We start from the raw sequence: 22,005 nt of genomic DNA, 5'->3' as shown, positions 1-22,005 counted from the left end.
TCTCTTTTACATTATGTATTTCCATGTGTTTAGCTAGGATGAAATACCAAGTCATTTTCTGTTTAACAAAACTGAGGTACAAAATCATTATGTTATGCTCATGAGAAACTTTTGTTAAGAAAAATTATCTAAGATGTGGGACTAAGACAAAAGATAGTTGATTATATGACGTTCACTGTAATGTAGGGCGCTTTCTAACAAACCTAGCAGAATGTAACTTTGGTTGACTTGTAATTTACATTTACTATACTTTACAAGTCTGTCAACTTAGAATTTAACATAGATTTAAGGTAAGTGTGATTATTTCTTTTTTCTCTAGTAGAAAATAAAACTTCAAATGTTACAGCTTCTTTGCCTTGCAGGTCATTGAACAAATTTATATCTAATTTGCCAATCTCATTCTCTTTTTAATAACTATGAAAACCCCAGTTTTTTCAAATTAAATTTATATATTTATATATGTATATATTAATTTATTTTTTATGTATATTCGCTGTACATATACATAAAAAATAACAGATTCGTTGAGGTATAATTTGCATGTCATATAGTTCACTTATTAAAGTGTACAATTCAGTGGTTTTTAGTATACTCACAGAGTTGTGCAACCATTACCACAATCAATTCTAGAACATTTTCATCACCCGAAAAAGAAACCTTACATGCATTATCAGTCACTCCCCATTTCACCCCAGTCCCTCAGCCCTAAGCAATTATTGATCCTCTCTTTGTCACTATAACGTTACCTATTCTGAGCATGTCGTATAAGTGGAATCATATAATATGTGGTCTTTTGTTGACTGCCTTCTTTTACTTAGCATAATGTGTTCAAAATTCATTCATGTCGTAGCATATGTCAATACTTGCTCTTTTTTATTCCCCGGTAGTATGCCTTTGTGTGGTTATACCACTTTTGTTTTTCCATTCATCTGTTGATGGACATTTGGGTTGTTTCCACTTTTTGGCTATCATCAATAATGCTGCTATGAACATTTATGGACAAGTTTTTGTCTGAATGTGTGTTTTCATTTCTCTTGTATATGTACCTAGGACTAAAACTGCCAGGTCATATATGTTAACTCTATATTTGACTTTTTTGAGGAACTAACTGCCAGACTGTTTACCAAAGTAGCTGCACCATTTTACATTTCTACCAGCAGTGTATGATGGTTCCATTTTCTCCACATCCTCACCAACACTTGTCTTTCTGACAATCTTGTTTGTTTATTTGTTTTAATTATAGCCATATGAGTATGTGTGAAATGGTGTCTCATTGTGGTTTTGATTTACGTTTACCTGATGGCTAATGATGTTGAACATCTTTTCATGTGCATATTGGCCATTTCTGTATCTTCTTTGGAGATATGTCTATTCAGATTCTTTGTCCAGTTTTTAATTGGATTATTTGTCATTTTATTATTGCATTGTAACAGTTCTTTATATGTTCTAGATACGTCCCTTATTAAATATATGATTTGTAAACATTTTCTACCTTTCTGTGTGTTGTTTCTTTCTTTCTTTTGTTTCATGGTGTCCTTTAAAGCACAGAAGTTTTTAGTTTTGGTAAAGTCCAATTAATTTTTTTATTGTTGCTTGCGCTTTTGTTGTTATATCTAAGAAAGCTTCGCTTAATTCAAATTCTCTCGCAGTTTCACTGGCTTTGTCAAGTTTCTGGTTCTCTTATTAATAAGTTATATGAACCTTTAGTTTTCACTGTATATTTGTATGAAGATTATGCTTTTAATATTTTTAAATTGTGTTTTGATACAGTTTTTCTTAACAGCAGTTTAGAAGCCCATTTAGAATTTGACTTCTTATTCTTGACCATTGGATATGTCAAATCACAAAAGTAGATTGATACAAATTTTGGGGGGTGAGCATTATTCAGGATACACTGGTAATAGGCATTTAATCTTTTACCTTTTTATTTTAATTCAAACATTTAGGTTGTATTATCTGTCAGTAGTTCTATATGACTGCTCAATAACTTTCCAACCTGTTATTAAGATTGTGTGGATCAATTGAATGACATGACATTGAATTGTCAATGTTTCTATGTTTGCCTTGAGAAGAAAAGTGTAATTAGAAGTTAGAGAGATGAATTTTAATTGCACAAGTTTCCTTGACAAGCAAGTTCCCCCAGGCCCAACTGTCTAAGCCAAACAGAATTCTGGATTCCAATGCCCAAAGATTCTGCTTCTGTGGTTTCAGTGGACTTGCATTTGAGAAGTTATGGAATAGATTTATATGCAACTTGTCCTGTCAGAGAATTGTCATTTAGCCCAGGATTTACTCATCTGTTTATATGTCTTTTTAGAAATGTAATACTTTGACATTCAATCTTGCAAATATTGAATTAAAAATAAAAACAAAAGCACAACTTAAGTATGGCTTCTACATAGGGCTGGAGCCTGCAGAAGAGATAACATGATGTTTTCACTATTAAAGCCCCTCTCTGCTGCCTAGTAATTGGTTTTCCGTCTTACAAGATTTGAAGGGGACAGAATGTAAAGCAGTATATACTTGATGGAAGAAGTATTGCTTTTATAATATTAAAAATGGTTATTTTTCAAATCTAGGAAATAGATAAAATAAGATTTACAGTGAAAGAATATAGAGTCCTCCTATCAGCATCATGTTTTTTTCATGAGATGTGGTCTCGGATAAGCAGGTAGCATGTATTTGCTGAAGTGGGTAGATCTGTTCTGATGTTCGAAATACAGACAAAAGCTTGTATTACTTTGTAGGAAAACATCTATGATGTGAAACAATATTAAGATGGAACTCAACATCTTCCTTCTAAAGAAGCTTCTTTTTTTGTCTTTCCATTTTCAGTTGATAGTTTTAAATGAGCAAAAAACCTTAGGGTACTTTGTGTTTCTAATATTCACAGTTCTTAAAGCTCCTAATATGGGGGCTATCTCATAATAAACTCTCAACTAATAGGCTTAAAATTTAAGTCATTCTTTTAAAAAAATGTGTGGTGTGTTTAAAGAGATTCGTGCAAAATGAACTGTTCTGGTCTTGCTTTAGCAACTAGCACAGCCTTGTGTTAGGTCTTCCATATGTGTGTTTCTTTGAAATGAAACTGAAGTTATTCTGATTTTTACAGCAGTGGTTACCAAACTAGAGTGAATATCAGAGTCACCCAGGAAAGAATGTTAAAAATAAAGATTTCCTTTTTCATGTCTCAGAAATTCTGATTGAATAGATCACAAAGATGAGTGAGAAAATCTTTATTTGACCAGCAACCTAAGTATATTTGGAGGGCAGTATGTGTCACCTTTTTTGAAATCTTCAGGTTAAAACTGTGTCCTCTGTGGCTGAAGAGCTCTCTACAAGGGGGCTGTTGTCCCCATTATGGATTTTGTATTATGTTTATTGAATAGTAGGAAAGAATGAAAGAGATTATCAAGGTCCATGAGTATAGTTTTCCCAACTGAAGTGACACTATGTAATAGTAATTTGTCTAATTTGTCTTGGACTCTGGGAATGAGGGAAAGTGGAGGGAGTTAGAAGAGAGAGTTTGTGGAGGGAGCAAATTCTGTCCCTAGACTTGGGATCAGTTGTTGGAAAATGTTAGTCTGAATCAATTATTGATAATTTACTTCTCAAAGAAAACTATAATTCTTTAACTCTACATTCTGTGTTTCTATTATAACCTTAAATCCCTGAGAAGCTGATAAAAATGAAAAGCAAGTCTTAAATTTTTTGCCAACATTGAAACAGAAAGGCAAAAATTGCTTTTCATAATGAATAAAATGCCAAGCCCAAGCCTTTTATTTAAGGATTCTACTTCTTGCTGTGGTGCTCTAACATACATTTTAATCAGTGCAATCATCTGTTTATTGTGCTGTACAGAAGATTACACACTGGTGTTAAGTTTCTGTCAGTCCTGCTTTAATTAAAAACTGAAGTTTTTTTTTTTTTTTTTTTTTAATGTAAATTCTCAAGTACATCAGAATTGCACTGTTCAAAGAATAAGTTGGGGTCTCAGGCCGGTACTTCTGCATGAAATATCAGTATTTGATCCATTATATTTCCTTTCAGTTTTCTATGTAATAAGTTCCAGTAGAAGACTGTGTCATGCAGTGGAGAATTGTGTGTGGAGCCAGAAAACCCTGTCCTGTGTGCAAGCTCTGCTGCGGGCTTGTGGTGGAACACTGAACAAATCATAGCCTCCTTAAGGCTATTTCCCTTACTGCAAAAATGAGGGTAATACCCACTTCATAGAGATTGCTTTGAGATCAGATAATCTTTATATGCAAATACTGTGTGAGCTAGAAAATACTGGACATGTTTTAAGAGTTTTTAGTGTCCTTGGATGTACTTCATTAGTATAGCAACAGGATTCTTGTGTGGAAATGTGGAAACCTATGCCTGATGCATAGTAAGCAGTCAGTGCGTGTTTGCCTAGTGGAAGCTAAAGCTCCATGAGGGAAAGCATGTTGCTTTGAAATGAAGATGTGAAATGCTTTATAGAGAGAAACAGACCTTAGATAAGAAATGAATCAAATATTTACTTAGCAGAAGGTGTTATTTGCTTTTTAAAAGCTATATGGGTAAGAAGTTGTTACTGACAGTCTTATATGTTGAAATTTATTTCTTCTACTTGGACGACACTATCTCTGTTAAAAAGATAACGGTATTAATGGTGCATTAAAAAGGGCAGGGAGACTTAATGACATTTCGGATTCTTTTTATAGTTTATCCATGGTAACAAGAGTTCTCATTTAAACTATATTCATTGGACTTTAATGCAAAATAAGAAAAAATAAGCCTGGCATAGCTTTATAATGATGCTTCTGTGACACGTGAGGGGGAGCACCTCTACTCAGACATTCTTCACTATCTGATGGTGTGCCACAAGCTGGCATGGTACTAGGTGCTGAGAGAAGCTACACAAAAGTGGAATCTTCAGTCTGTGCCCTTCAGCTCCATGCCTGGACAACTGAGAACCCAGCAGTTCTCTTTCATGGAACTGCAGAAAAATATATAGTTGCTTCAAACCAAAATAAAAGTATAAAATTCAAAATTCAAATATTTCTGGATTTTGAGGCATTATTTTAATATGAGATTAATCTCTTAAAATCCATAGAATCCATCCATTTAAAGAGCTAGGTGCTGAGGAAGTAATTATACACAAGACACAGCCCCGTCCTCCAAGAGCTTGTGTTTTGGTGGGGAGACGGGCACAGTAACAAGCAGATAGAGGGCAGTGTGAAAGCCTCGGGGCTGTGGGAGTTTATAGGAGGGACAGCAGCCTGGTCTAGTGGGAAGGCTGCAACAGGGAAGTTGTCAGAAGAAAAGACATCTACATTGGGAGCTGAAGGATCAGGAGTTGGAGTTCATTGATTCCAGAAGACGAGGTGAGCCAATAAGGTGCTGCTGTCGGGAACTTGAAACTTGTGAGTGAGCAAATTGGCAGTGAAGACTAGAGTGACAGGTGTGTGAAGACAAGGGAAAGGGAGAAGCTGGGGCAGCCCTGATGGCCATGGTCCAGCCTCAGTTATGCAAATACTGAAGAGAAGCCCCAGAGCAGAGAGGAGAATGGAGCCACTTCTAAGAGAAGCGGGACAGCTGTGAAGAAGGCCTTAGGCCCAAAGAGCGGGTGCTGCCTTCTTTTCTGTAGCTGCTTGGTTTTACTAAGAAGCCTGGTTTTACTCTTGCTTTCATGACTTCAGATTCTTACGGAAATTTTATAAATAACCCTGCCTTTACTTGAGATGGTTTGCTTAGACCAACGGTTTTTATCGTCCAGAAGAACTTCAAAAACAAAATGGAAATGAGAAGCTGGCTAAAGAGTCATTTGGATTTCTTTTCCTAAGTGTTTGGAAGTGATCTTGCCATCTCTACCCCCAGGTGCCAAAGTAGCAAGTCTTCATTGCCACTGAAAGGCCATGGCCCTGGAATGCCCCTGGGAGGGCCACAGCACCTGTCTGGCACCTTCTACTCTGTTGCTTTGAAGGTGCAAAAGGATGAGGACAGTAGACCATTTTCTACACCAGCCAGTCAATTGAGATTGCTTCGTGGCTTTCAGTTCCCTCTCTGTGTCCTGGTGGTCAGGTCCTGCTTCCAGTCACCCCGTCCTTGTTTTTAGATGGTTTTCTTTGATTTTCTTTTCTCTTATGTCTTCTGTTTTTGTTCCACATTATGTCATTTATCCATGTTGCATTCATTCTTGTTACTGAATAGACTTCTACTGAATGGATATACTACAATGTATGTATTCATTTTATTGTAGATGCACATCTGGGTTGTCTCAGTTTTGAACTGTTAAGAATAGTGCTGCTATGAACAATGCTGTAAATGGTGAACATAGGTATGCAATGCTATTGAGTATAAACTTAGAAGTAGGATTGCTAGGTCATGAAGTATGCATTTATTATGCTTTCATGAAACTGCTCGCAGATCTCCAAAGTGTTTTAATCAATTTATGGTAGTGTTTCGCAGTTCCAGTTTCTCCACATCCTCATCAACATTTGACATGGTATTTTTCATTTTAGACATTTTAGCAAGAGTCATTTAAAATTTTTTATATTACACATTTTAAATCCTGTACTCTAATATGACCCATACATATTCTTCACTGTTCTCAGAAAGGGTCATGTTCATTTTCAATGTGAAGCCATTTTTATGTGGTGGCCCAGCTTGGACTCTCTCTCTGATATTTCCACCTGTTTAAATTCTGCATAGATTCTAGGGTGTCATCCCTTAATCCTCCATCTTCATCAATCTATTATTTCTTAGAACTTCATTGAAATTTGATATTTATATTTTACTTTCATCCAACTGTATAATGTGTGTATGTGTTCTCACTACCATTAGTGTGAAAATGCCCTTCTAGTGGGTAGGAGACTAGATCTTATTACGCATCAGTACCTAGAAAAGTACACAGTACCATTATTGAATTCTAGCGAGGATTTCTTGCTTTAGGAGAAGAGTGGTATAGGAAGTAGCTTTCTTTGGTTAGTCCTGGGGAAGGTGATAGGCAAGAAGAGAAGGTACTAGTGATGATATAAGCAGGTTATGCCTGGAAAAGACCTTTCATTATTGCTGGGGCACAGAGAGACTATGGAGACCATTTCGAAGCATCAGTGGTAATTCAGGAGTCGAAAATAGGGGATAGCCTAAGGAGGGGCAGGACAGGTCACCAAAACTAGTGGGTAAAGGCAGAATCGGGTGGGTTGCTCTGCTGAGGCTGGTAAAAGGAGTTTACACTGAGGCTGGTACGCTGACAGTTTAGCCAATGCCTTTTCCAAGAGGAGACAATGTAAATACAGTCAACTCAATATCCTGTTTTTATGAAAAAATGAAGGATTTTTTTTTGGTGAAGGAAACTTTGAGCAGTAACAATTTTATATAAAAAAAGCAAGTGCTGTATATTTCTGCTTGTAGTAGTGACATTTTCATATGTACCTATCTTAGGCATCTTTCTAGAACAAAGAAATGTGTTGGTCTTACCTTATTTCTTCACCAGAAAAGTGTTTCTCAAAGGCAAAGGACAAAATCTATGTATATTTTTGCACTTAAAACACTCTATTTTTTTTTTTTATAAAAATGAAGATTTAGATTTAAAGAGCCACCCAGTTTCATTAGGTGCCATATGATGCATAATTCCCCCCACAGCCTCTTCTTCCTTTTCCCTTTTTTGTATTTCCTGGCTTATCGATGAAAATACATGACTAAATCATTTAAGCTGAATTCCTGGCTTCCTATGCTATATATTTGATTTCATTGACAAGATATCCTAGTGGCTTTCCCCTGTTAGCAGATTTCATGATAGAAAATTGTTAAACAATTCATTTTGGTTTTGTTCCTGCTTTAAAGAAAGAGAACCCAGAAGGGCAGAGATGTTCAACATATTATTTCATTTCTGAAATTTTAGCAGAAATAAACAAGATGATGAATTTGAAATGTAATTCATCGTCAATGAGTTAAAAAGAAATACTGTAGTTGCTGATTACAGCTGGCTCAACTAAGCCCCTAAAATGTAATTAGCATTTGGCATCATTCCAAGGCTTCTTTATGTTTAAATTTGCAAAAATTTTCCAATGCTCTTTCAGTATTTCAAGTAGTACTTAAAGAGTTTAGTAGCAACATTAACCTGAATTCATATGCACCAGAAGGTAGGTGATGTCTCGAGTTATGTAGATAATACACATGTATTTAAAGAAGTGAGTTAGTAGTCTTGGAATAAGTTAATAGTTTTGACTTTTCTAGTGTTATAGGAAGGGGAAGTTGCTTTTAGTGTATGGTTTACTTTACTTCTTTAACTTATTTGGGTTACAATCTGTAAAAAGTCACAATGAGCATTAAAAAAATCTCAATAATTACATTGAAATTGTAACTTTTAAAAAAATATCATTCTTTATATTTGCTTTTTCATCAGTATGGTGTTACAAATATATATATACATATATGTATATATGTGTGTGTGTGTGTGTGTGTGTGTATATGAAACTGAGGACAACTTGCATAGCAAGACCAAAATGTGAGCTTAATATTAACATATAGATTTTGTACCAGAAGGGAGGGGAGAGGATGGAGGGGGAAAATAAAAAAATAAAATGTTAAAAAAATTATGTATATATGGTATGGAAAAAATAAATAAACTGGCATTTAAAAAATAAAATGAAGATTTCAGCATAGCATTTGCAGCTGTTCCATGGTCAAGATGCAGCTAGACATAAGAAAGTATTCTTATTGCAATTCTGTTGCCTTTTCCACTATTTTCCACTACAAATAGTTTTTATTATGGAAAATATCAAACATGTACGAAAGTAGAGAAAATAGCATAAAGAACCTCTCCAAACTCATATCCAGTTTCAACAATTATAACTTGTGGCCAATCTTCTTTCATTCATATCCCCACCTACTTCTTCTCCCTTGTTTCCAGTCCACCATTTTTGAAGCAAATCACAGACATCATCTCATTTCATATGCATATATTTTAGTATCTATTTCTAAAAGATGAAGATCTTTAAAAATATAACCACAATATGATTATCACACTTTAAAAATTAACAATGATTTTCTAGTATCATATATTCAATCAACATTTTAATTTTTCTGTCTCATAAGTGGTTATATTTAATAGTTGTCTGAATTAGCATCTAAACAAAATCTGCACTTTGATATTCCTTTAGGTCTCTTTTAATATATAGGTACCCTCTTCTTTCTACCACCCTCCCTGCCTCTGTCTCTCCCCCCTCCTCATTTGTTGAAGAAACTGCCATCATTTGTTCTTTGGAATTTGCAATATTCTGCATTTTCCACATTGCACCCCTGTGGTGTCTTTAGCATATTTCGGTGTTTTCCATGTTTGAGATAAACTAATATTGAAGAACTTGACCCTATTCTAGTTAAATTTTTTTTTTTGGCAAAACTACTTCATAGGTGGTGCTATGTATATCCATCAGGAGGACATCTGGCTGTTGGTCTCTCTTTCTGTGATATTAAAATTGATCAGTAAGTTCTAGGCATTTGATTTAGCCTCATCCATCCATTAAAAAGTACTCCATTGCTTTTCACCTAATAATTTTAGCTGCCATTTATAATCATTTTAGTGCCATTTATAATCATTGCTTATAGCTATGATATTTTTATAGCTAGTATTTTTAAAAGTAATTTTTAAGACTTGGAGTGTCACTGAGCCACAGAGCTGTGTGATTTTCCTGCTAAGTTTGACAGTTCGGCCTTCTTCTCCAAAGCTAAGTCACAAAGAATCTTGCTGGGCTAAGTCAGTAGCATCAGCTTAGAAGCTCTGTGAGAAAAAAGAGCCCAAAGTGACCCAAGCACCTTTCTATGGAGTTTGCATTCTCCTGAGACATTTCTCAGACCCAAGCCTACAAGAGATATGGCAATTCTTTTTGTTTTAATTTTTGTTAAATAACAAAGCTTGGATTTCATCAAGATTTCAGTATATACTACATTATTGGTACATTAAATTTTATTTAAAATAACAACAGAGAGGAGAGTATTGAGAAACACCATTGAAATATCTCCACTCTTTGAACCTATTTCTCTTCCGGGTTTGAGAGTCAGGCCAATGATTAATCCCCATCCTTGAGCCTCACTTGATCATTGTTAATGATCTTCCATTGCTAACCTTGAAGGAATAGAAAGAAAGAGATGGAGATCAGTTGGAAAGTTCTGGGAAGAATGTTCCAAACTAGTACCCGCTTGCTGAGAGGAATTCAAGGTGATTTGACTCATCACATTGGAAAGGAACTTAGAGGTTCTCTCATCTAACCTCTTTGCCAAGCCAAGAATCCCTCTAAAAGAATCTGACAAAGTGAGAACTTTTCTTTACATTCTGCACTCTAACTGTGCTCATCTTATTGTGCTTCTTTAGTTCTGTACCTCTTATTTTCACTATTGGATTGTACATTCTTTGAGGACAAAGAATGTATCTAATTATTCTGTTTAATCTCACATAAGGTATCAAAGGTAAACACAGCTGGACATTATTTAAAGCAGTGAAAATAGATTTTATTCAGTAAGTACTGACAGTAGGGGCAAGAGTTGAGCGTCATTCTGATTTGTGCAGTGGTTATCAGACATTTTAAAGGGAGAATAAGAGAAGGGGGTAAAATGGGGCTCAACAGAGTCAGAGAAGTAAAAAAATTACAAAGAGCGGGTCAGTGTAAATGTGATTAGGCTGGCTGAGTCTGCAGGCTGGCAGTATTGAAATTAGGATTCTGTTTTCCCACAGAGACTGGGAGACATGCCCTATCCTTCCTGATGAGTACTTTTTAATGCAATGGCTCTCAGGTCCTTGAGAAAGACACTTCTGAATTGTAAGAGATACATAGTCACAATTGTAAGATCTATGAAGTAAATGCTCTAAGAAAGGGAGGTCAGGAGCTACTCCTCAGGTATTAGCTAGAACAAACAATAAATTCTGACAGGGATGAGCTTTCTCAGGCAGGCATTTTAATGGGGGAGAGGAAGGGGAGCTGGGTCATCCTAGGAACATGACCTTATGTTCCTAGGAACTATGCTAGGGTTTGATTGTCTCCTGGTGCAGAGGTTGAGATAGAGTATGTTATGTACTCAGAGTTCTGAAATTCTCCAGGGTCTAGAACTACTTAATGAATTTGTATTGACTGAAAAAATTTAAATAAATTCAATTTTCTCTACCCTGAAACAAAGGGAGTCCATTAGAGTGCCATTCACTTCACCTTAGTGCCTAGACACAGCCAGAAAATAGAACGTTATTTCTCTTATTTTCGTTTCCATTATTGTCCTTCTTAGGTCCATCAGACTATTACTATTAGCAAGGACAGCTAGCTATAGTTGCCTTCTCTTGAAGGCTCGTTTCTTCATTTATAAATAAGAGACTTTATCTCCCTACCATAGATATTTTGATTTTTTGTTAATAATTCAGTATTGTTCAATCTGCTATAAAATGGTAATTAGTCTGTTGTAAAAATGATTAAATATTTTCATATCTACTACAGGATTCTGGATCGTATTAAAAAGGGACAATTCAAATGTCTCTTACCCAGGAAATCATACCCAAGATGGTAATATTTCTGTTATACCTTTATCAAACTTTTTCTTCATAGCACTTATGTCAGGTTGTAATGTATTCATTTGTATGATCATTTTTAAGTATATGTCATAGAAACTAGGTCTTGTTCACCATTGAAAGGCTAGCATGTACCACCATGACTAGAACTTTTAGGTATATTCTAAAATTATCAATTTAATGACTAAAAACATACATGGCGTTCCGTCTTACCTTGTCTTTTCCTATGATTTAATATTAACAGTATGGAAATGCTGTTTAATTGAAACAGAGTGAATAATGTTTCCAAAATGTCATGGATCTTGAATTATGTTTCAGCAATTCTTCTTCCCTTTGTAGGTTCCTTACCTATTCCTACCTCTTGGCCTTCAACACGTGGCTTCTGCTCGCCCCTGTAACCCTGAGCTATGACTGGCAGGTCGGCAGTATTCCTCTGGTAGAGACCGTATGGGATGTGCGGAATTTAGCCACCATCCTTCTGGCGGTTGTGATGACCTTACTGAGCCTTCATTGTTTAGCAGCCTTCAAGGTAACTTTCTTAAAATTAAAATGAACCCTCTGCATTTGAAGAGACATACTCCATACTTAATAATGCTTTTCTTTTTCCAACAAGGGGTCTGGTTCTAAACTGAATCTACTCTTTCATCTAAAAACTTTATGTGTTTAAAATTTTACTGGGACCTAATGTGTATTTTAAAGACCTTAGTGGGGTTAACAGACCACAGTCACCTTAATTATATGCTTTTGTTTACTGTTTCTAGCAAACCTGTAGAAATTGAATCTGAAATTTAATGTCTGTAAGCAAGAAAAATGTTCTTTTCCTGCTGTGATTGGTTAATTTTTGAAGTAATATGTTTGATTTCATGTAACAATACATGAGATAATGATAATATATTCATAAGTGCTTAAGAGTCTACTTTCACTAATGATTGCCTGCCTCAGTTGGTTGGGTGAGTCTCAAAAAAACAAAAAGGAATAAAACTGGAAAAATCATTGAATGCAACCATTTCACAAATGATCAAAGATAACAAAGAACTTGAAAATGTTTACTTATGAAAAACTGCTGCTGCACTGGGTAAGATGCTCTCACCTGAGGGTATTCTCATCCCTCCCCCAGGCCCGTCTGGTATTAAAAACCCACAGGTTTACTGGCTAGAGGTAGCTTATTTGGTTTGGGAAAGTACCAGAGCAGCTAGAAATTTAAGGGGGAGATGTTGGAAGCAAAGAGCTATAGAAGGGCTGAGATAATATGATCTTTACTGCTACATATCATGTTCACATGGTACTCCCCTAGGGAGCACAAGCAAATGGAAAGTCTGGGAGACTTACTTATTTGCTACAAATTTAAGTGATGTCTCAACCCATACACAGTTTGGGTGGCAGAAAGCAGAAGCTTCACTGGCTTGAACTGTCTATGTGTAAACTGTGCTGAAATCATTGGCTGATCACAAAGCTATGCAGGCACAAGAGAGATCCCTCAGAGATCCAGGCAAAAGAAAAGAAAAAAAAAAGAGAGAGAGAGAGAGAGCTGAATAAAACTTTTGGCTCTCTACAGAGAAACAGGCTTTTCAGTTTGAGACCAAGCAAGTTTATCAGATGGTAAAACAAGAAAACCAGTGAATTTCAAAAGAACGAAATAGAATACAGAGTCACTACAATATATGACATATACAATGCCTAGCTTTTAATCAGATTACTGGACATGTAAAGAACAGGAGAATGTGACCCAATCTCAGGGGGAAAAAAAATAGTCACTAGAAAATGGAATTTAAAGTCTGGATCTAAACTCACATTTACATGATCAATAATTTTTGACAAAGTTATTGAAATAATTCAATGGGGAAATGTATTGAAATAATGGGATATCTGTATATTTTTAAGGAAAAAATGTGAGCATTAACCCAAACAGTACACTTAGAAATTAATTCTAAGTGGATCATAGTTCTAAACAAAAGAATTAAATAATGCCAAAATTCTAAAAGAAATAGGAGAAAAATCTTTTTGAACTTGGGTTAAGCAAAGATTTCTTAGATAGGGCACATAAAGTGCAGACTATAAAAGAAAAAGTCGGTGAGTTAGACATCATCAGAATTAAAAATTGTTCTCATCCAAAAATAATGTTAATTAAATCAAGAGGTCAGCAACAAATTGGAAGAAAATATCTGCAAAACATATATCTATAAAGGACTCGTATCTGGGATATTTAAAGAGCTCTTAAAACTCAAAATAAGACAAGTAGCTCTTTAAAAATGGGCAAAAGATTCAAATAGACACTTTATAAAAGAAGATGTACAAGGGTTAATAACACAAAAATATGCTCAGCATCATTAATCCTTAGAGAAGTTAAAATTTAATTCACAAAGAGCTATCACTACATAATCACTAGAATAACTGTAATTTAAAAGTTCGCAATATTAAGTTTTGGCCAGAATATGAACAATTGGAACCTGCGTACATGGCTGGTGGGAGCGAAAAATGACTCAGCCACTTTGGAAAAATTTGACAGTTTCTTAAAAAGTTAAACATAAAAACAAGCAATTCTACTCCTCTACTTTCTTTAGTAGCTACTGAAGAGAGGTGGAAACTTATGTCCACACAAAAGCCTGTGTATAAATATCCATAAAAGCTTTATTTATGATACCTAAAAAATGGAAACTATCTAATGACCTAAACTTGTAAACTTAATATACTAAATTATTCAGAAATGTACAGAAACAAACTACTGAAACATAAAACAACATGAATGAACCTCAAACATACTGTATTAAGTGAGAGAAGCCAGAAATATGACTATATCCTGTATTCTTTCATTTATACAAAACTCGAGAAAAGGCAGAATATATGAAAAGACAGAAAATATGTGGGAATGGAGATTGACTGTAAGGAGACTTGAGGGAACTTGTTGGGGTGTTGAGTGCTTTTTAAAATTCAATTGCAGTGGTGTTGCTGAACTACATACATTTACCAAAATTCATTAAAATGTACATGTAAATGGGTGAATTCTATTGTATGTGAATGTATCTCAATAAAACTATGTTTTAAAAAGATTACAGTTTCACAAATAGATTAAAGGCAGAATGAATAGAACTGAAATTTGAATATAAAACACAATATGTGATCCTGACAATTTGATGAAAAAATTTTTTTGAATGACTAAATCTGTTTTTCTTCATTAAGGTAAAATTCACATAACATACAATTAACCATTTGAAAGTGTATGGTTTAGTGGTGCATAATATATTCCTATGTTGTGTAACTACCAGCTCTCTCTAATATCAAAGATTTTCATCACCTCATAAAACACCCATACCCATTAAATATTACTCCTGACTCTCTCATCCCCAGTCCCTCGGGGACCTCTAGTCTGCTTTCTGTCTCAGTGGATTTGCCTTTCTGGATATATTACACAAAAGGAACTCAACAACATTTGACATTTTGTGTCTGATTTCTGTCACTTAGCATAATACTTTTAAAGTTCATCCAAGTTGTAGCATGTATCAATACTTTATTCCTTTTTATGGCTGAATAATATTCCATCAGATGTATATACCAAAACTTATTTATCCATTCATCCTTTGATTACCATTTAGATTTTTTTCACCTATTGTCTATTTCACCTTTTGTGCTACTATACACATTCATGTACAAGTTTCTATGTGGGCATGTTTTCATTTTGCTTAGGTATATACATAAGAGTGAAATTGCTGAGTCATATGGTAATTCTATATTTAACTTTTTGAGGAACCATTTTCCAAAGTGGCTGTGCTATTGTACATTCCCACCAAGAATGTTCAAGGGTTCTTATTTCTCTACATCTTTTCCAACATTTGTTATCTTTCATTATTTTGATTAAAGCCATCCTAATGGCTGTGAAGAGTTATCTCATTGTAGTTTTGATTTGCATTCCTTAATGATCGGTGACATTGATCATCTTTCATGTGCTTAATGGCCATCTGTATATCTTCTTTGGAGAAATGTCAATTCAAGTCTTTTGCACATTTTTTAATTGGGTTGTTTGTCTTTTTGGTGTTGAGTTGTAAGAATGCTTTATATTTTCAGAATGTTAAACTCCTAACAGATAGATGATTGGCAAATATTTTCTTCCATTCTTTAGATGTTCTTTTCATGTCCTTCATAATGTCCTCTGCTGTACAAAAGTTTTTAATTTTATGAAATTGAATTTATCTTTTTTTTTTTCTTTTGTTATACAGTGCTTTTGGTGTCAAATGTAAGAATCCATTGCCAAATCCAAAGTCATGAAGATTTGTGACTGTGTTTTCATTTAAGAGTTTTATAGTTTTAGCTCTTATATTTAGGTCATTGATTCATTTTAAGTTAATTTTTGTATATGGAGTGAGGTAGGAATCCAACTTTTTTATTTTACATGTGGGTATTCAGTTGTCTCTGCACCACTTTTTGAAACAAACAAACAAACTATTCTTTTCCCTAAACACCTTATTTCAAAGTAATCCTCTTTTTAATCTTTTCATAAATAAATTTTACAAAAGATGAACTGAATAACCATCCTCAGGAAACTCGAACATGCCAATTAGTTATGCAAACCTGACACATTTCACCTTCTTGGTAAGCCTACTATAATAACCCTGAATAAAATACAATCACACCCCCCCACTCCACTTACCTCCCTTTCACTTTTTAACTTTTCTTCACTATACTTCCAGTTTCTAAAATGCTATATAATTTGGTTATTTTATATAATGTCTATTTTCTTCACCTAAAATGTAAGTCTCATTAGGATAGAGATTTTTTCTGTTTTGTTCACTGCTATATTTCTAAGATCAGGAACTTGTCACATTCAATATTGATTTAAATTTTATTGTTTGCCACTCAATATACATTATTTAAATGAATAAACTATAAAAAGTTAACTTTGTTCAATTAGATTTTAGTATGAAGAATTTTTTTCAAGTGAATTATGTCTAGAGCTTATAAAAGGATCATACTCAATACCAGTATGAGAGTATGAAATGTTTAGGGGCCAGTATGAAGTTTGTTTTATTAGAATTTGGCCTTAGATTATGTTTTGGCATGCCCGCTGTATTATAACGGATCTGCAACAGCAAATGTAGTGGAGTGCTGGATCGGCATGTTAGTAAGGGTATTCCTTGACTCTCTCCCAACTAATTGATGCTGAGTCCCCACAGGCTGTCGTATTGGTCAGGTGTGTCAAATATGTACTTTCATGATGGCAGTAGACCCTGCACAGAAGTGGGCCTTGGCCCTCTCATTGTCTTTGATAACATGATGAATGACTGGAACTCCCTCTTTGGGAGGTTGTTCATCTTTTTCTGTCATGGAATTTGTTTCAAAATTACTTTAAATCATGAAAAAAAATTAGCAAATCATTCCAGTTGCAGTGATAGTTAAGATTTAGCTCTTCTGTGGTGGCTTTCATCTTGAAAATTCTTTGCAAACGTTAATTAAAGCCTTTGGCAATTCTTGGAGCCCACTTGCACTTTCTACATTTTCTTCTTTTAGAGTTTGGAGACAGAGGTTTGGTGTCTAGCTCATATTTTTGTGGCCTGGCCTCTATTCTTGATCTACTTATACCCTACAGGAAGATAGGAATCGGATCTTAAAATTCAGATTCTCCTGCTAGTTAGTAGCCTCTCAAAGTGGAGGTAATCCTATTTTTTAATGTGATGATTAGTTACTAAGGACAAGATCTTAAGCACTATGACTCCAAGACAATAAACAGTAGGATCAAACTTTTATAAAAATAAAGGCCCTACTTATGGACGTTCTTCTATGCTAAGAAAAGAATAATGGATGAAGTGTTTGTAATAATGTCAGCAAAACAAACACAGCTCTGTCCACCTAGAAAATTTCCAAGTGATGTGTGTGCTGTATCAGTAGGTGTTTGATTGAAATTATTTTATAATCCCTGGCAATGTCCTCAACTTTTGTGATAGTGAGGCTATACAATTATATATTGGATAAACATGTATAGACATAGAGTCCAGGGAGTCATGGAAAATATTTCTATTATTTTCATCTTCGATTGATTCTCAGTCATACAAAAGCCACTCTAGCTTATGTTCGTGGGAGAATATGGTCTCTTTAGCATCACTATTTCTTTTTCTTTAATATTCTTATTATTGATTGAGTGCCTACTAGTTCTTAGGATTTAAGTAGTGAGCAAAATGAAAGTCTTGTCTGCATGGAGCATATCTTAAAATATGTTGTTATATGTCGTGTTGATAAGGGCTGTGAAGAAGGCTGATTTCACAGATAAGGTGTCTTTTGAACAGAGACCTGAAGGAAGTGAAGGGGTGAGCCATGTAGCTATTTGGGCAAGAGCACTTCAAGTAGAAGGAAAGCAGGTGCCAAAGCCCTGTGTCAGGAAAGTAGTAGAATGTTCACAGGACAGCAAGGAAGCAGATGTGCTAGCATAGCTGGAGCAGAGTGGATCGAGGGTAAAGCCAAATGAAATGATGTTCTAGATATGAGTGTGTGTGTGTGTGTGTGTGTGTGTAGGATTATGCCTAGGTCTTTCTTTCCCCTTTCCTGCCATACTTCTACTTGGCCTCTGGCTTTGTTGACAGTCGGGTGGTTTTTTATGATTTTCTTTATTGATAAGGCCAGGCTATGGAAAGGAAGGAGATTAAAGAAAGAAATCAGGTTTTTTAAAGAGTTTAGATGTTTCTGTGTGTGTTGGTAAAGGGTAGGAGTTGAGGATTGAAGGAAAAGGGCAGCTTAGAGTCAATAAGGGACCTATGAGACATATAAATTTTTCTTTTGCTAATATTAACCATATTTTGGGGATGGCATAATTTTGAGGCAGTATACGTACTTACAGTCTGTTTCTTCTCCAATTTACCAAAATCTTCTTTTGTCATCCTTTCTTGCTATCAACCAGGGCTCCAGAAGAGGGGCACATAATCTACCCTGTTATAATAGTATTTACACTTATTTGACTTTTTAAAAAATATATTAATTCATTTAAATTAGTTTCAAGTATACGATACATTGGTTGGACATCTATATTGTTCATAAAATGATTCCCCCAATTGCTCCCTCCCTCCCCTGGCCCTCCTCTTAGCCATCATATTAATGCTAACTGCATTCCCTCTGCTGTGTTCCCTATCCTCATGCCCAGCTATCAACTACTAATTTGTACTTCTTTAACCCTTCACCCCATTCTCTCAGCCCCCAAACCCTCTCCCCTCTGTTCGTCACCAAATTGTCCACTATATATGTGAGTCTGTTTTTAATTAGTTTGTTCTTTTTATTCCTTATACCTCATATAAGTGAAATCATATGGTATTTCTCTTTCTCTGTCTGACTTATTTCATTCAGCATAATAACCTCCAGGTCCATCCATGTCATTGCCAATGATAGGATTTTATTTTGCTAATGACTGAGTAATATTCTATTGTATATATGAACCCTAATTTCTTTATCCAATTGTCTATTGATGGGCATTTAGGTTGCTTCCATATCTTGGCTATTATAAATTGTGCTGTCATGAATATTGGAGTGCATAGATCTTTATGAATTATTGTTTCGGTTTCTTTGGATAAATACCCAGAAATACAATTGCTAGGTCAAAAGATATATCCATTTTAAATTTTTTGAGAAAACTCCATACTGTTTTCCATAGTGGCTGTATCAATTTGCAACCCCACCAACAATGTATGAGGATTCCCTTTTCTCTGCATCCTTGCCAACACTTGCTGTTTTTTGATTTAATGATGAGAGCCATTCTGACAGGTGTGAGGTAATATCTCATTGTGGTTTTAATTTGCATTTGTCTCACTGGTGACCTTGAGCATCTTTTCATATGTCTGTTGGCCATTTGTCTGTCCCGTTTACCCAGCATCTCTTATCGAAGAGGCTGTCTTTACCGTCTCTTTACAATATACATTGTATGTTTTTGTCTCCTTTGTCAGATTGATGGACCATATAGGTGTGGGTTTATTTCTGGGCTGTTTTATTACATTGAGATATTCTGGGCTATTCGGGGTATTTTATTACATTGTGATATTTATATATAGAGATATGCCGTTTATGCCATTACCGTACTATTTCGTTGATTGTAGTTTTGTCGTGTCGTTTGAAATTCGGGAGTGTGATACCTCTTTCTTTCTTTCTTTTCTTTTCTTTTCTTTCTTTCTTTCTTTCTTTCTTTCTTTCTTTCTTTCTTTCTTTCTTTCTTTCTTTCTTTCTTTCTTTCTTTCTTTCTTGACCTGACCTAGTGCTTGTGCTTGAAATTCTATACATAGAACTTTATTACCTTCAATGAAGACTTTGTCCCTAGAGTCCGTTCGTTCATTCTTTCTTTTCGTTCTTTTTTCTTTCTTTCTTTCTTTTTCTTTCTTTCTTTCTTCCTTCCTTCCTTCCTTCCTTCCTTCCTTCCTTCCTTCCTCCCTCCCTCCCTTCCTTCCTTCCTTCCTTTCTTTTCTTTCGTAGGTTTCCTTGGCTATTCAGGGCCTTTTGTGGTTCCATATAAATTTTAGGATTAGTTTTTCTAGTTCTGAGAAGAAGGCTATTGCTATTTGTAGGAATTGGACTGAATCTGTATATTGCTTTGGGTGGTCAGGACGTTTGAACAATATTAATCCTTCCAATCGATGAGCATGATATATCCTTCCATTTATTTGTATCCTCTTCAATGTCTTCAGTGTCTTACAGTATTCAGGGTTCAGGGCTTTCACTGGTTTAAATGTATTTCTATGTATTTTATGCTTTTTGATGCAACTGTAAATGGGCTTGTTTTAATTTCTCCTTCTGATAGTTTCTTATTGGTGTAGAGAAATGCAACAGATCTCTGTCTATTGATTTTGTATCCTGCAAATTAGTGAATCCATTGATCAGTTCTGATAGTTTTTGCAGTGGAGTCTTTAGGGTATCCTATATGTCGTGTCATGTCATCTGCAAATAGTAGCTGTACTTTTTCTTTTCTGATTTTGAGGCCTTCGATTTCTTGTTTTCTACTGCGCCTAGGACTCAGTGCTATGTTAAATGGAAGTGGTGATTGTGGACATACTTGTCTTGTTCATGATCTTAGAGGAAAGTCAGCTTTTCACGATTGAAGATGTAAGCTGAGGGTTTGTCATATATAGCCTTTATTACGTGAAGATATGTCCTCTATACCCACTTTGTTGAGAGTTTCTATCATGAAAGAATGGTTTTTGTCAAAGATGTTGAGCTTTTTCTGAGATACAATTTTTATCCTTCATTCTTTGATGTATCACATCGATTGGTTAATGGATGTTGAACCATCCTTGTATTCCTGCCATAGATCTCACTTGGTCATAGAGTATAATCCTATAATGTCTTGTTGAATCCCGTGTGCCAATATTTTGTTGAGAAATGTTGCATGCATGTTCATCAAGAATATTGGCCTGTAGGTTTCTTTTTTTCTAAGATATTTGTTTGGTGTCGGTATCAGGACAATACTTGTTTTGTAAAATGAGTTTGGAAGAGTTCCTCTTTCTTCAATTTTTCGAAATAGTTTAAGGAGGATAGGTATTAATTCTTTAAATGTTTGGTAGAATTCACCTGTGAAACCATTTGATTCTGGACTTTTATTTGTAGGGAGTATTTTGATGACTGCTTCAATTTCATTGGTAGTATTTAGTCTGTTTAGATTTTCTGTGTCTTCTTGTTTTAGTCTTAGAAGGTTACATGCCTCTAGAAATTGATCCATTTCTTATAGATTGTTGAATGTGTTGGCCTACAATTGTTCTAAATATTCATTAATGATTCATTGTATTTCTGTTCTTCTTTGTTTGTTCTTCTTTTTCTATTCCTTTAAGTATAAGGTTAGATTGTTTTTGAGACATTTCTTGTTTCCTGAGATAAGCCCGTATTGCTATGAATTCCCTCTTCAGACTGGTATGTCTTGTAGATTTGGGGTCATTGTGTTTTCATTTGTTCAGAGTATCTTTTGATTTCTTCCTTGATCTTGTTGTTAACCTATTCATTGTTTAGTAGCATCTTATTTGGCATCCATTTGTTTGTGCAGGTTTGTTTTTTTTTCTTGTATTGATTTCTAGTTTCATACCATTGTAATTGGAGAAGACGCTTGATGTGATTTCAGTCTTCTTAAATTTATTGAGACTTTTTTTGTGGCCTCACATGTAGTCTTTTCTGGAAAATGTTCCATTTGTGTTTGATAAAAATGTATATTCTGCTGCTTTGGGGTGAAATGCTCTAAAGATATCAATTAAGTCTCTCTGGTCTAGTTTGTCATTGAATACTGCTGTTTCCTAGTTGCTTTTCTGTCTGGAAGATCAGTCCATTGATGTCAATAGGATGTTAAAGTCCCCCACTGTGAGTGCCTTATGGTCGCTCTCTCCCTGTATGTCGGTCAATAGTTGCTTTATTTAGGTCCTCCTATGTCGGGCACATCGTGTTTACAAGGGTTGTATCTTCTTGGGGTGATCCCTTTATCATTATGCAATGTCTTTTTTGTCTCTTATTGCCTTTGTTTGAATGTCTGT

The 22,005-nt window shown here is 35.1% G+C and overlaps 1 protein-coding gene across 1 annotated transcript in view; it reads left to right on the top strand.

Annotated features, from left to right (window-relative positions):
• The window catches only part of TMTC1 (transmembrane and tetratricopeptide repeat containing 1), a 241,662-nt gene that overhangs the window by 110,797 nt on the left and 108,860 nt on the right, over window positions 1-22,005 (top strand). The window contains exon 8 of the mRNA XM_025047422.1: window positions 11,876-12,065. Within this exon, the coding sequence (XP_024903190.1) occupies window positions 11,876-12,065 (190 nt within the window). The remainder of the gene's footprint in view (window positions 1-11,875; window positions 12,066-22,005) is intronic.

The sequence above is a fragment of the Pteropus alecto genome, unplaced genomic scaffold (genome assembly GCF_000325575.1).
Source record: "Pteropus alecto unplaced genomic scaffold, ASM32557v1 scaffold103, whole genome shotgun sequence".
In the NCBI taxonomy this organism is placed as follows: domain Eukaryota; kingdom Metazoa; phylum Chordata; class Mammalia; order Chiroptera; family Pteropodidae; genus Pteropus; species Pteropus alecto.
Note: the sequence above shows the minus strand (reverse complement) of the source record. Positions and strands in the feature narration are given on the sequence as shown.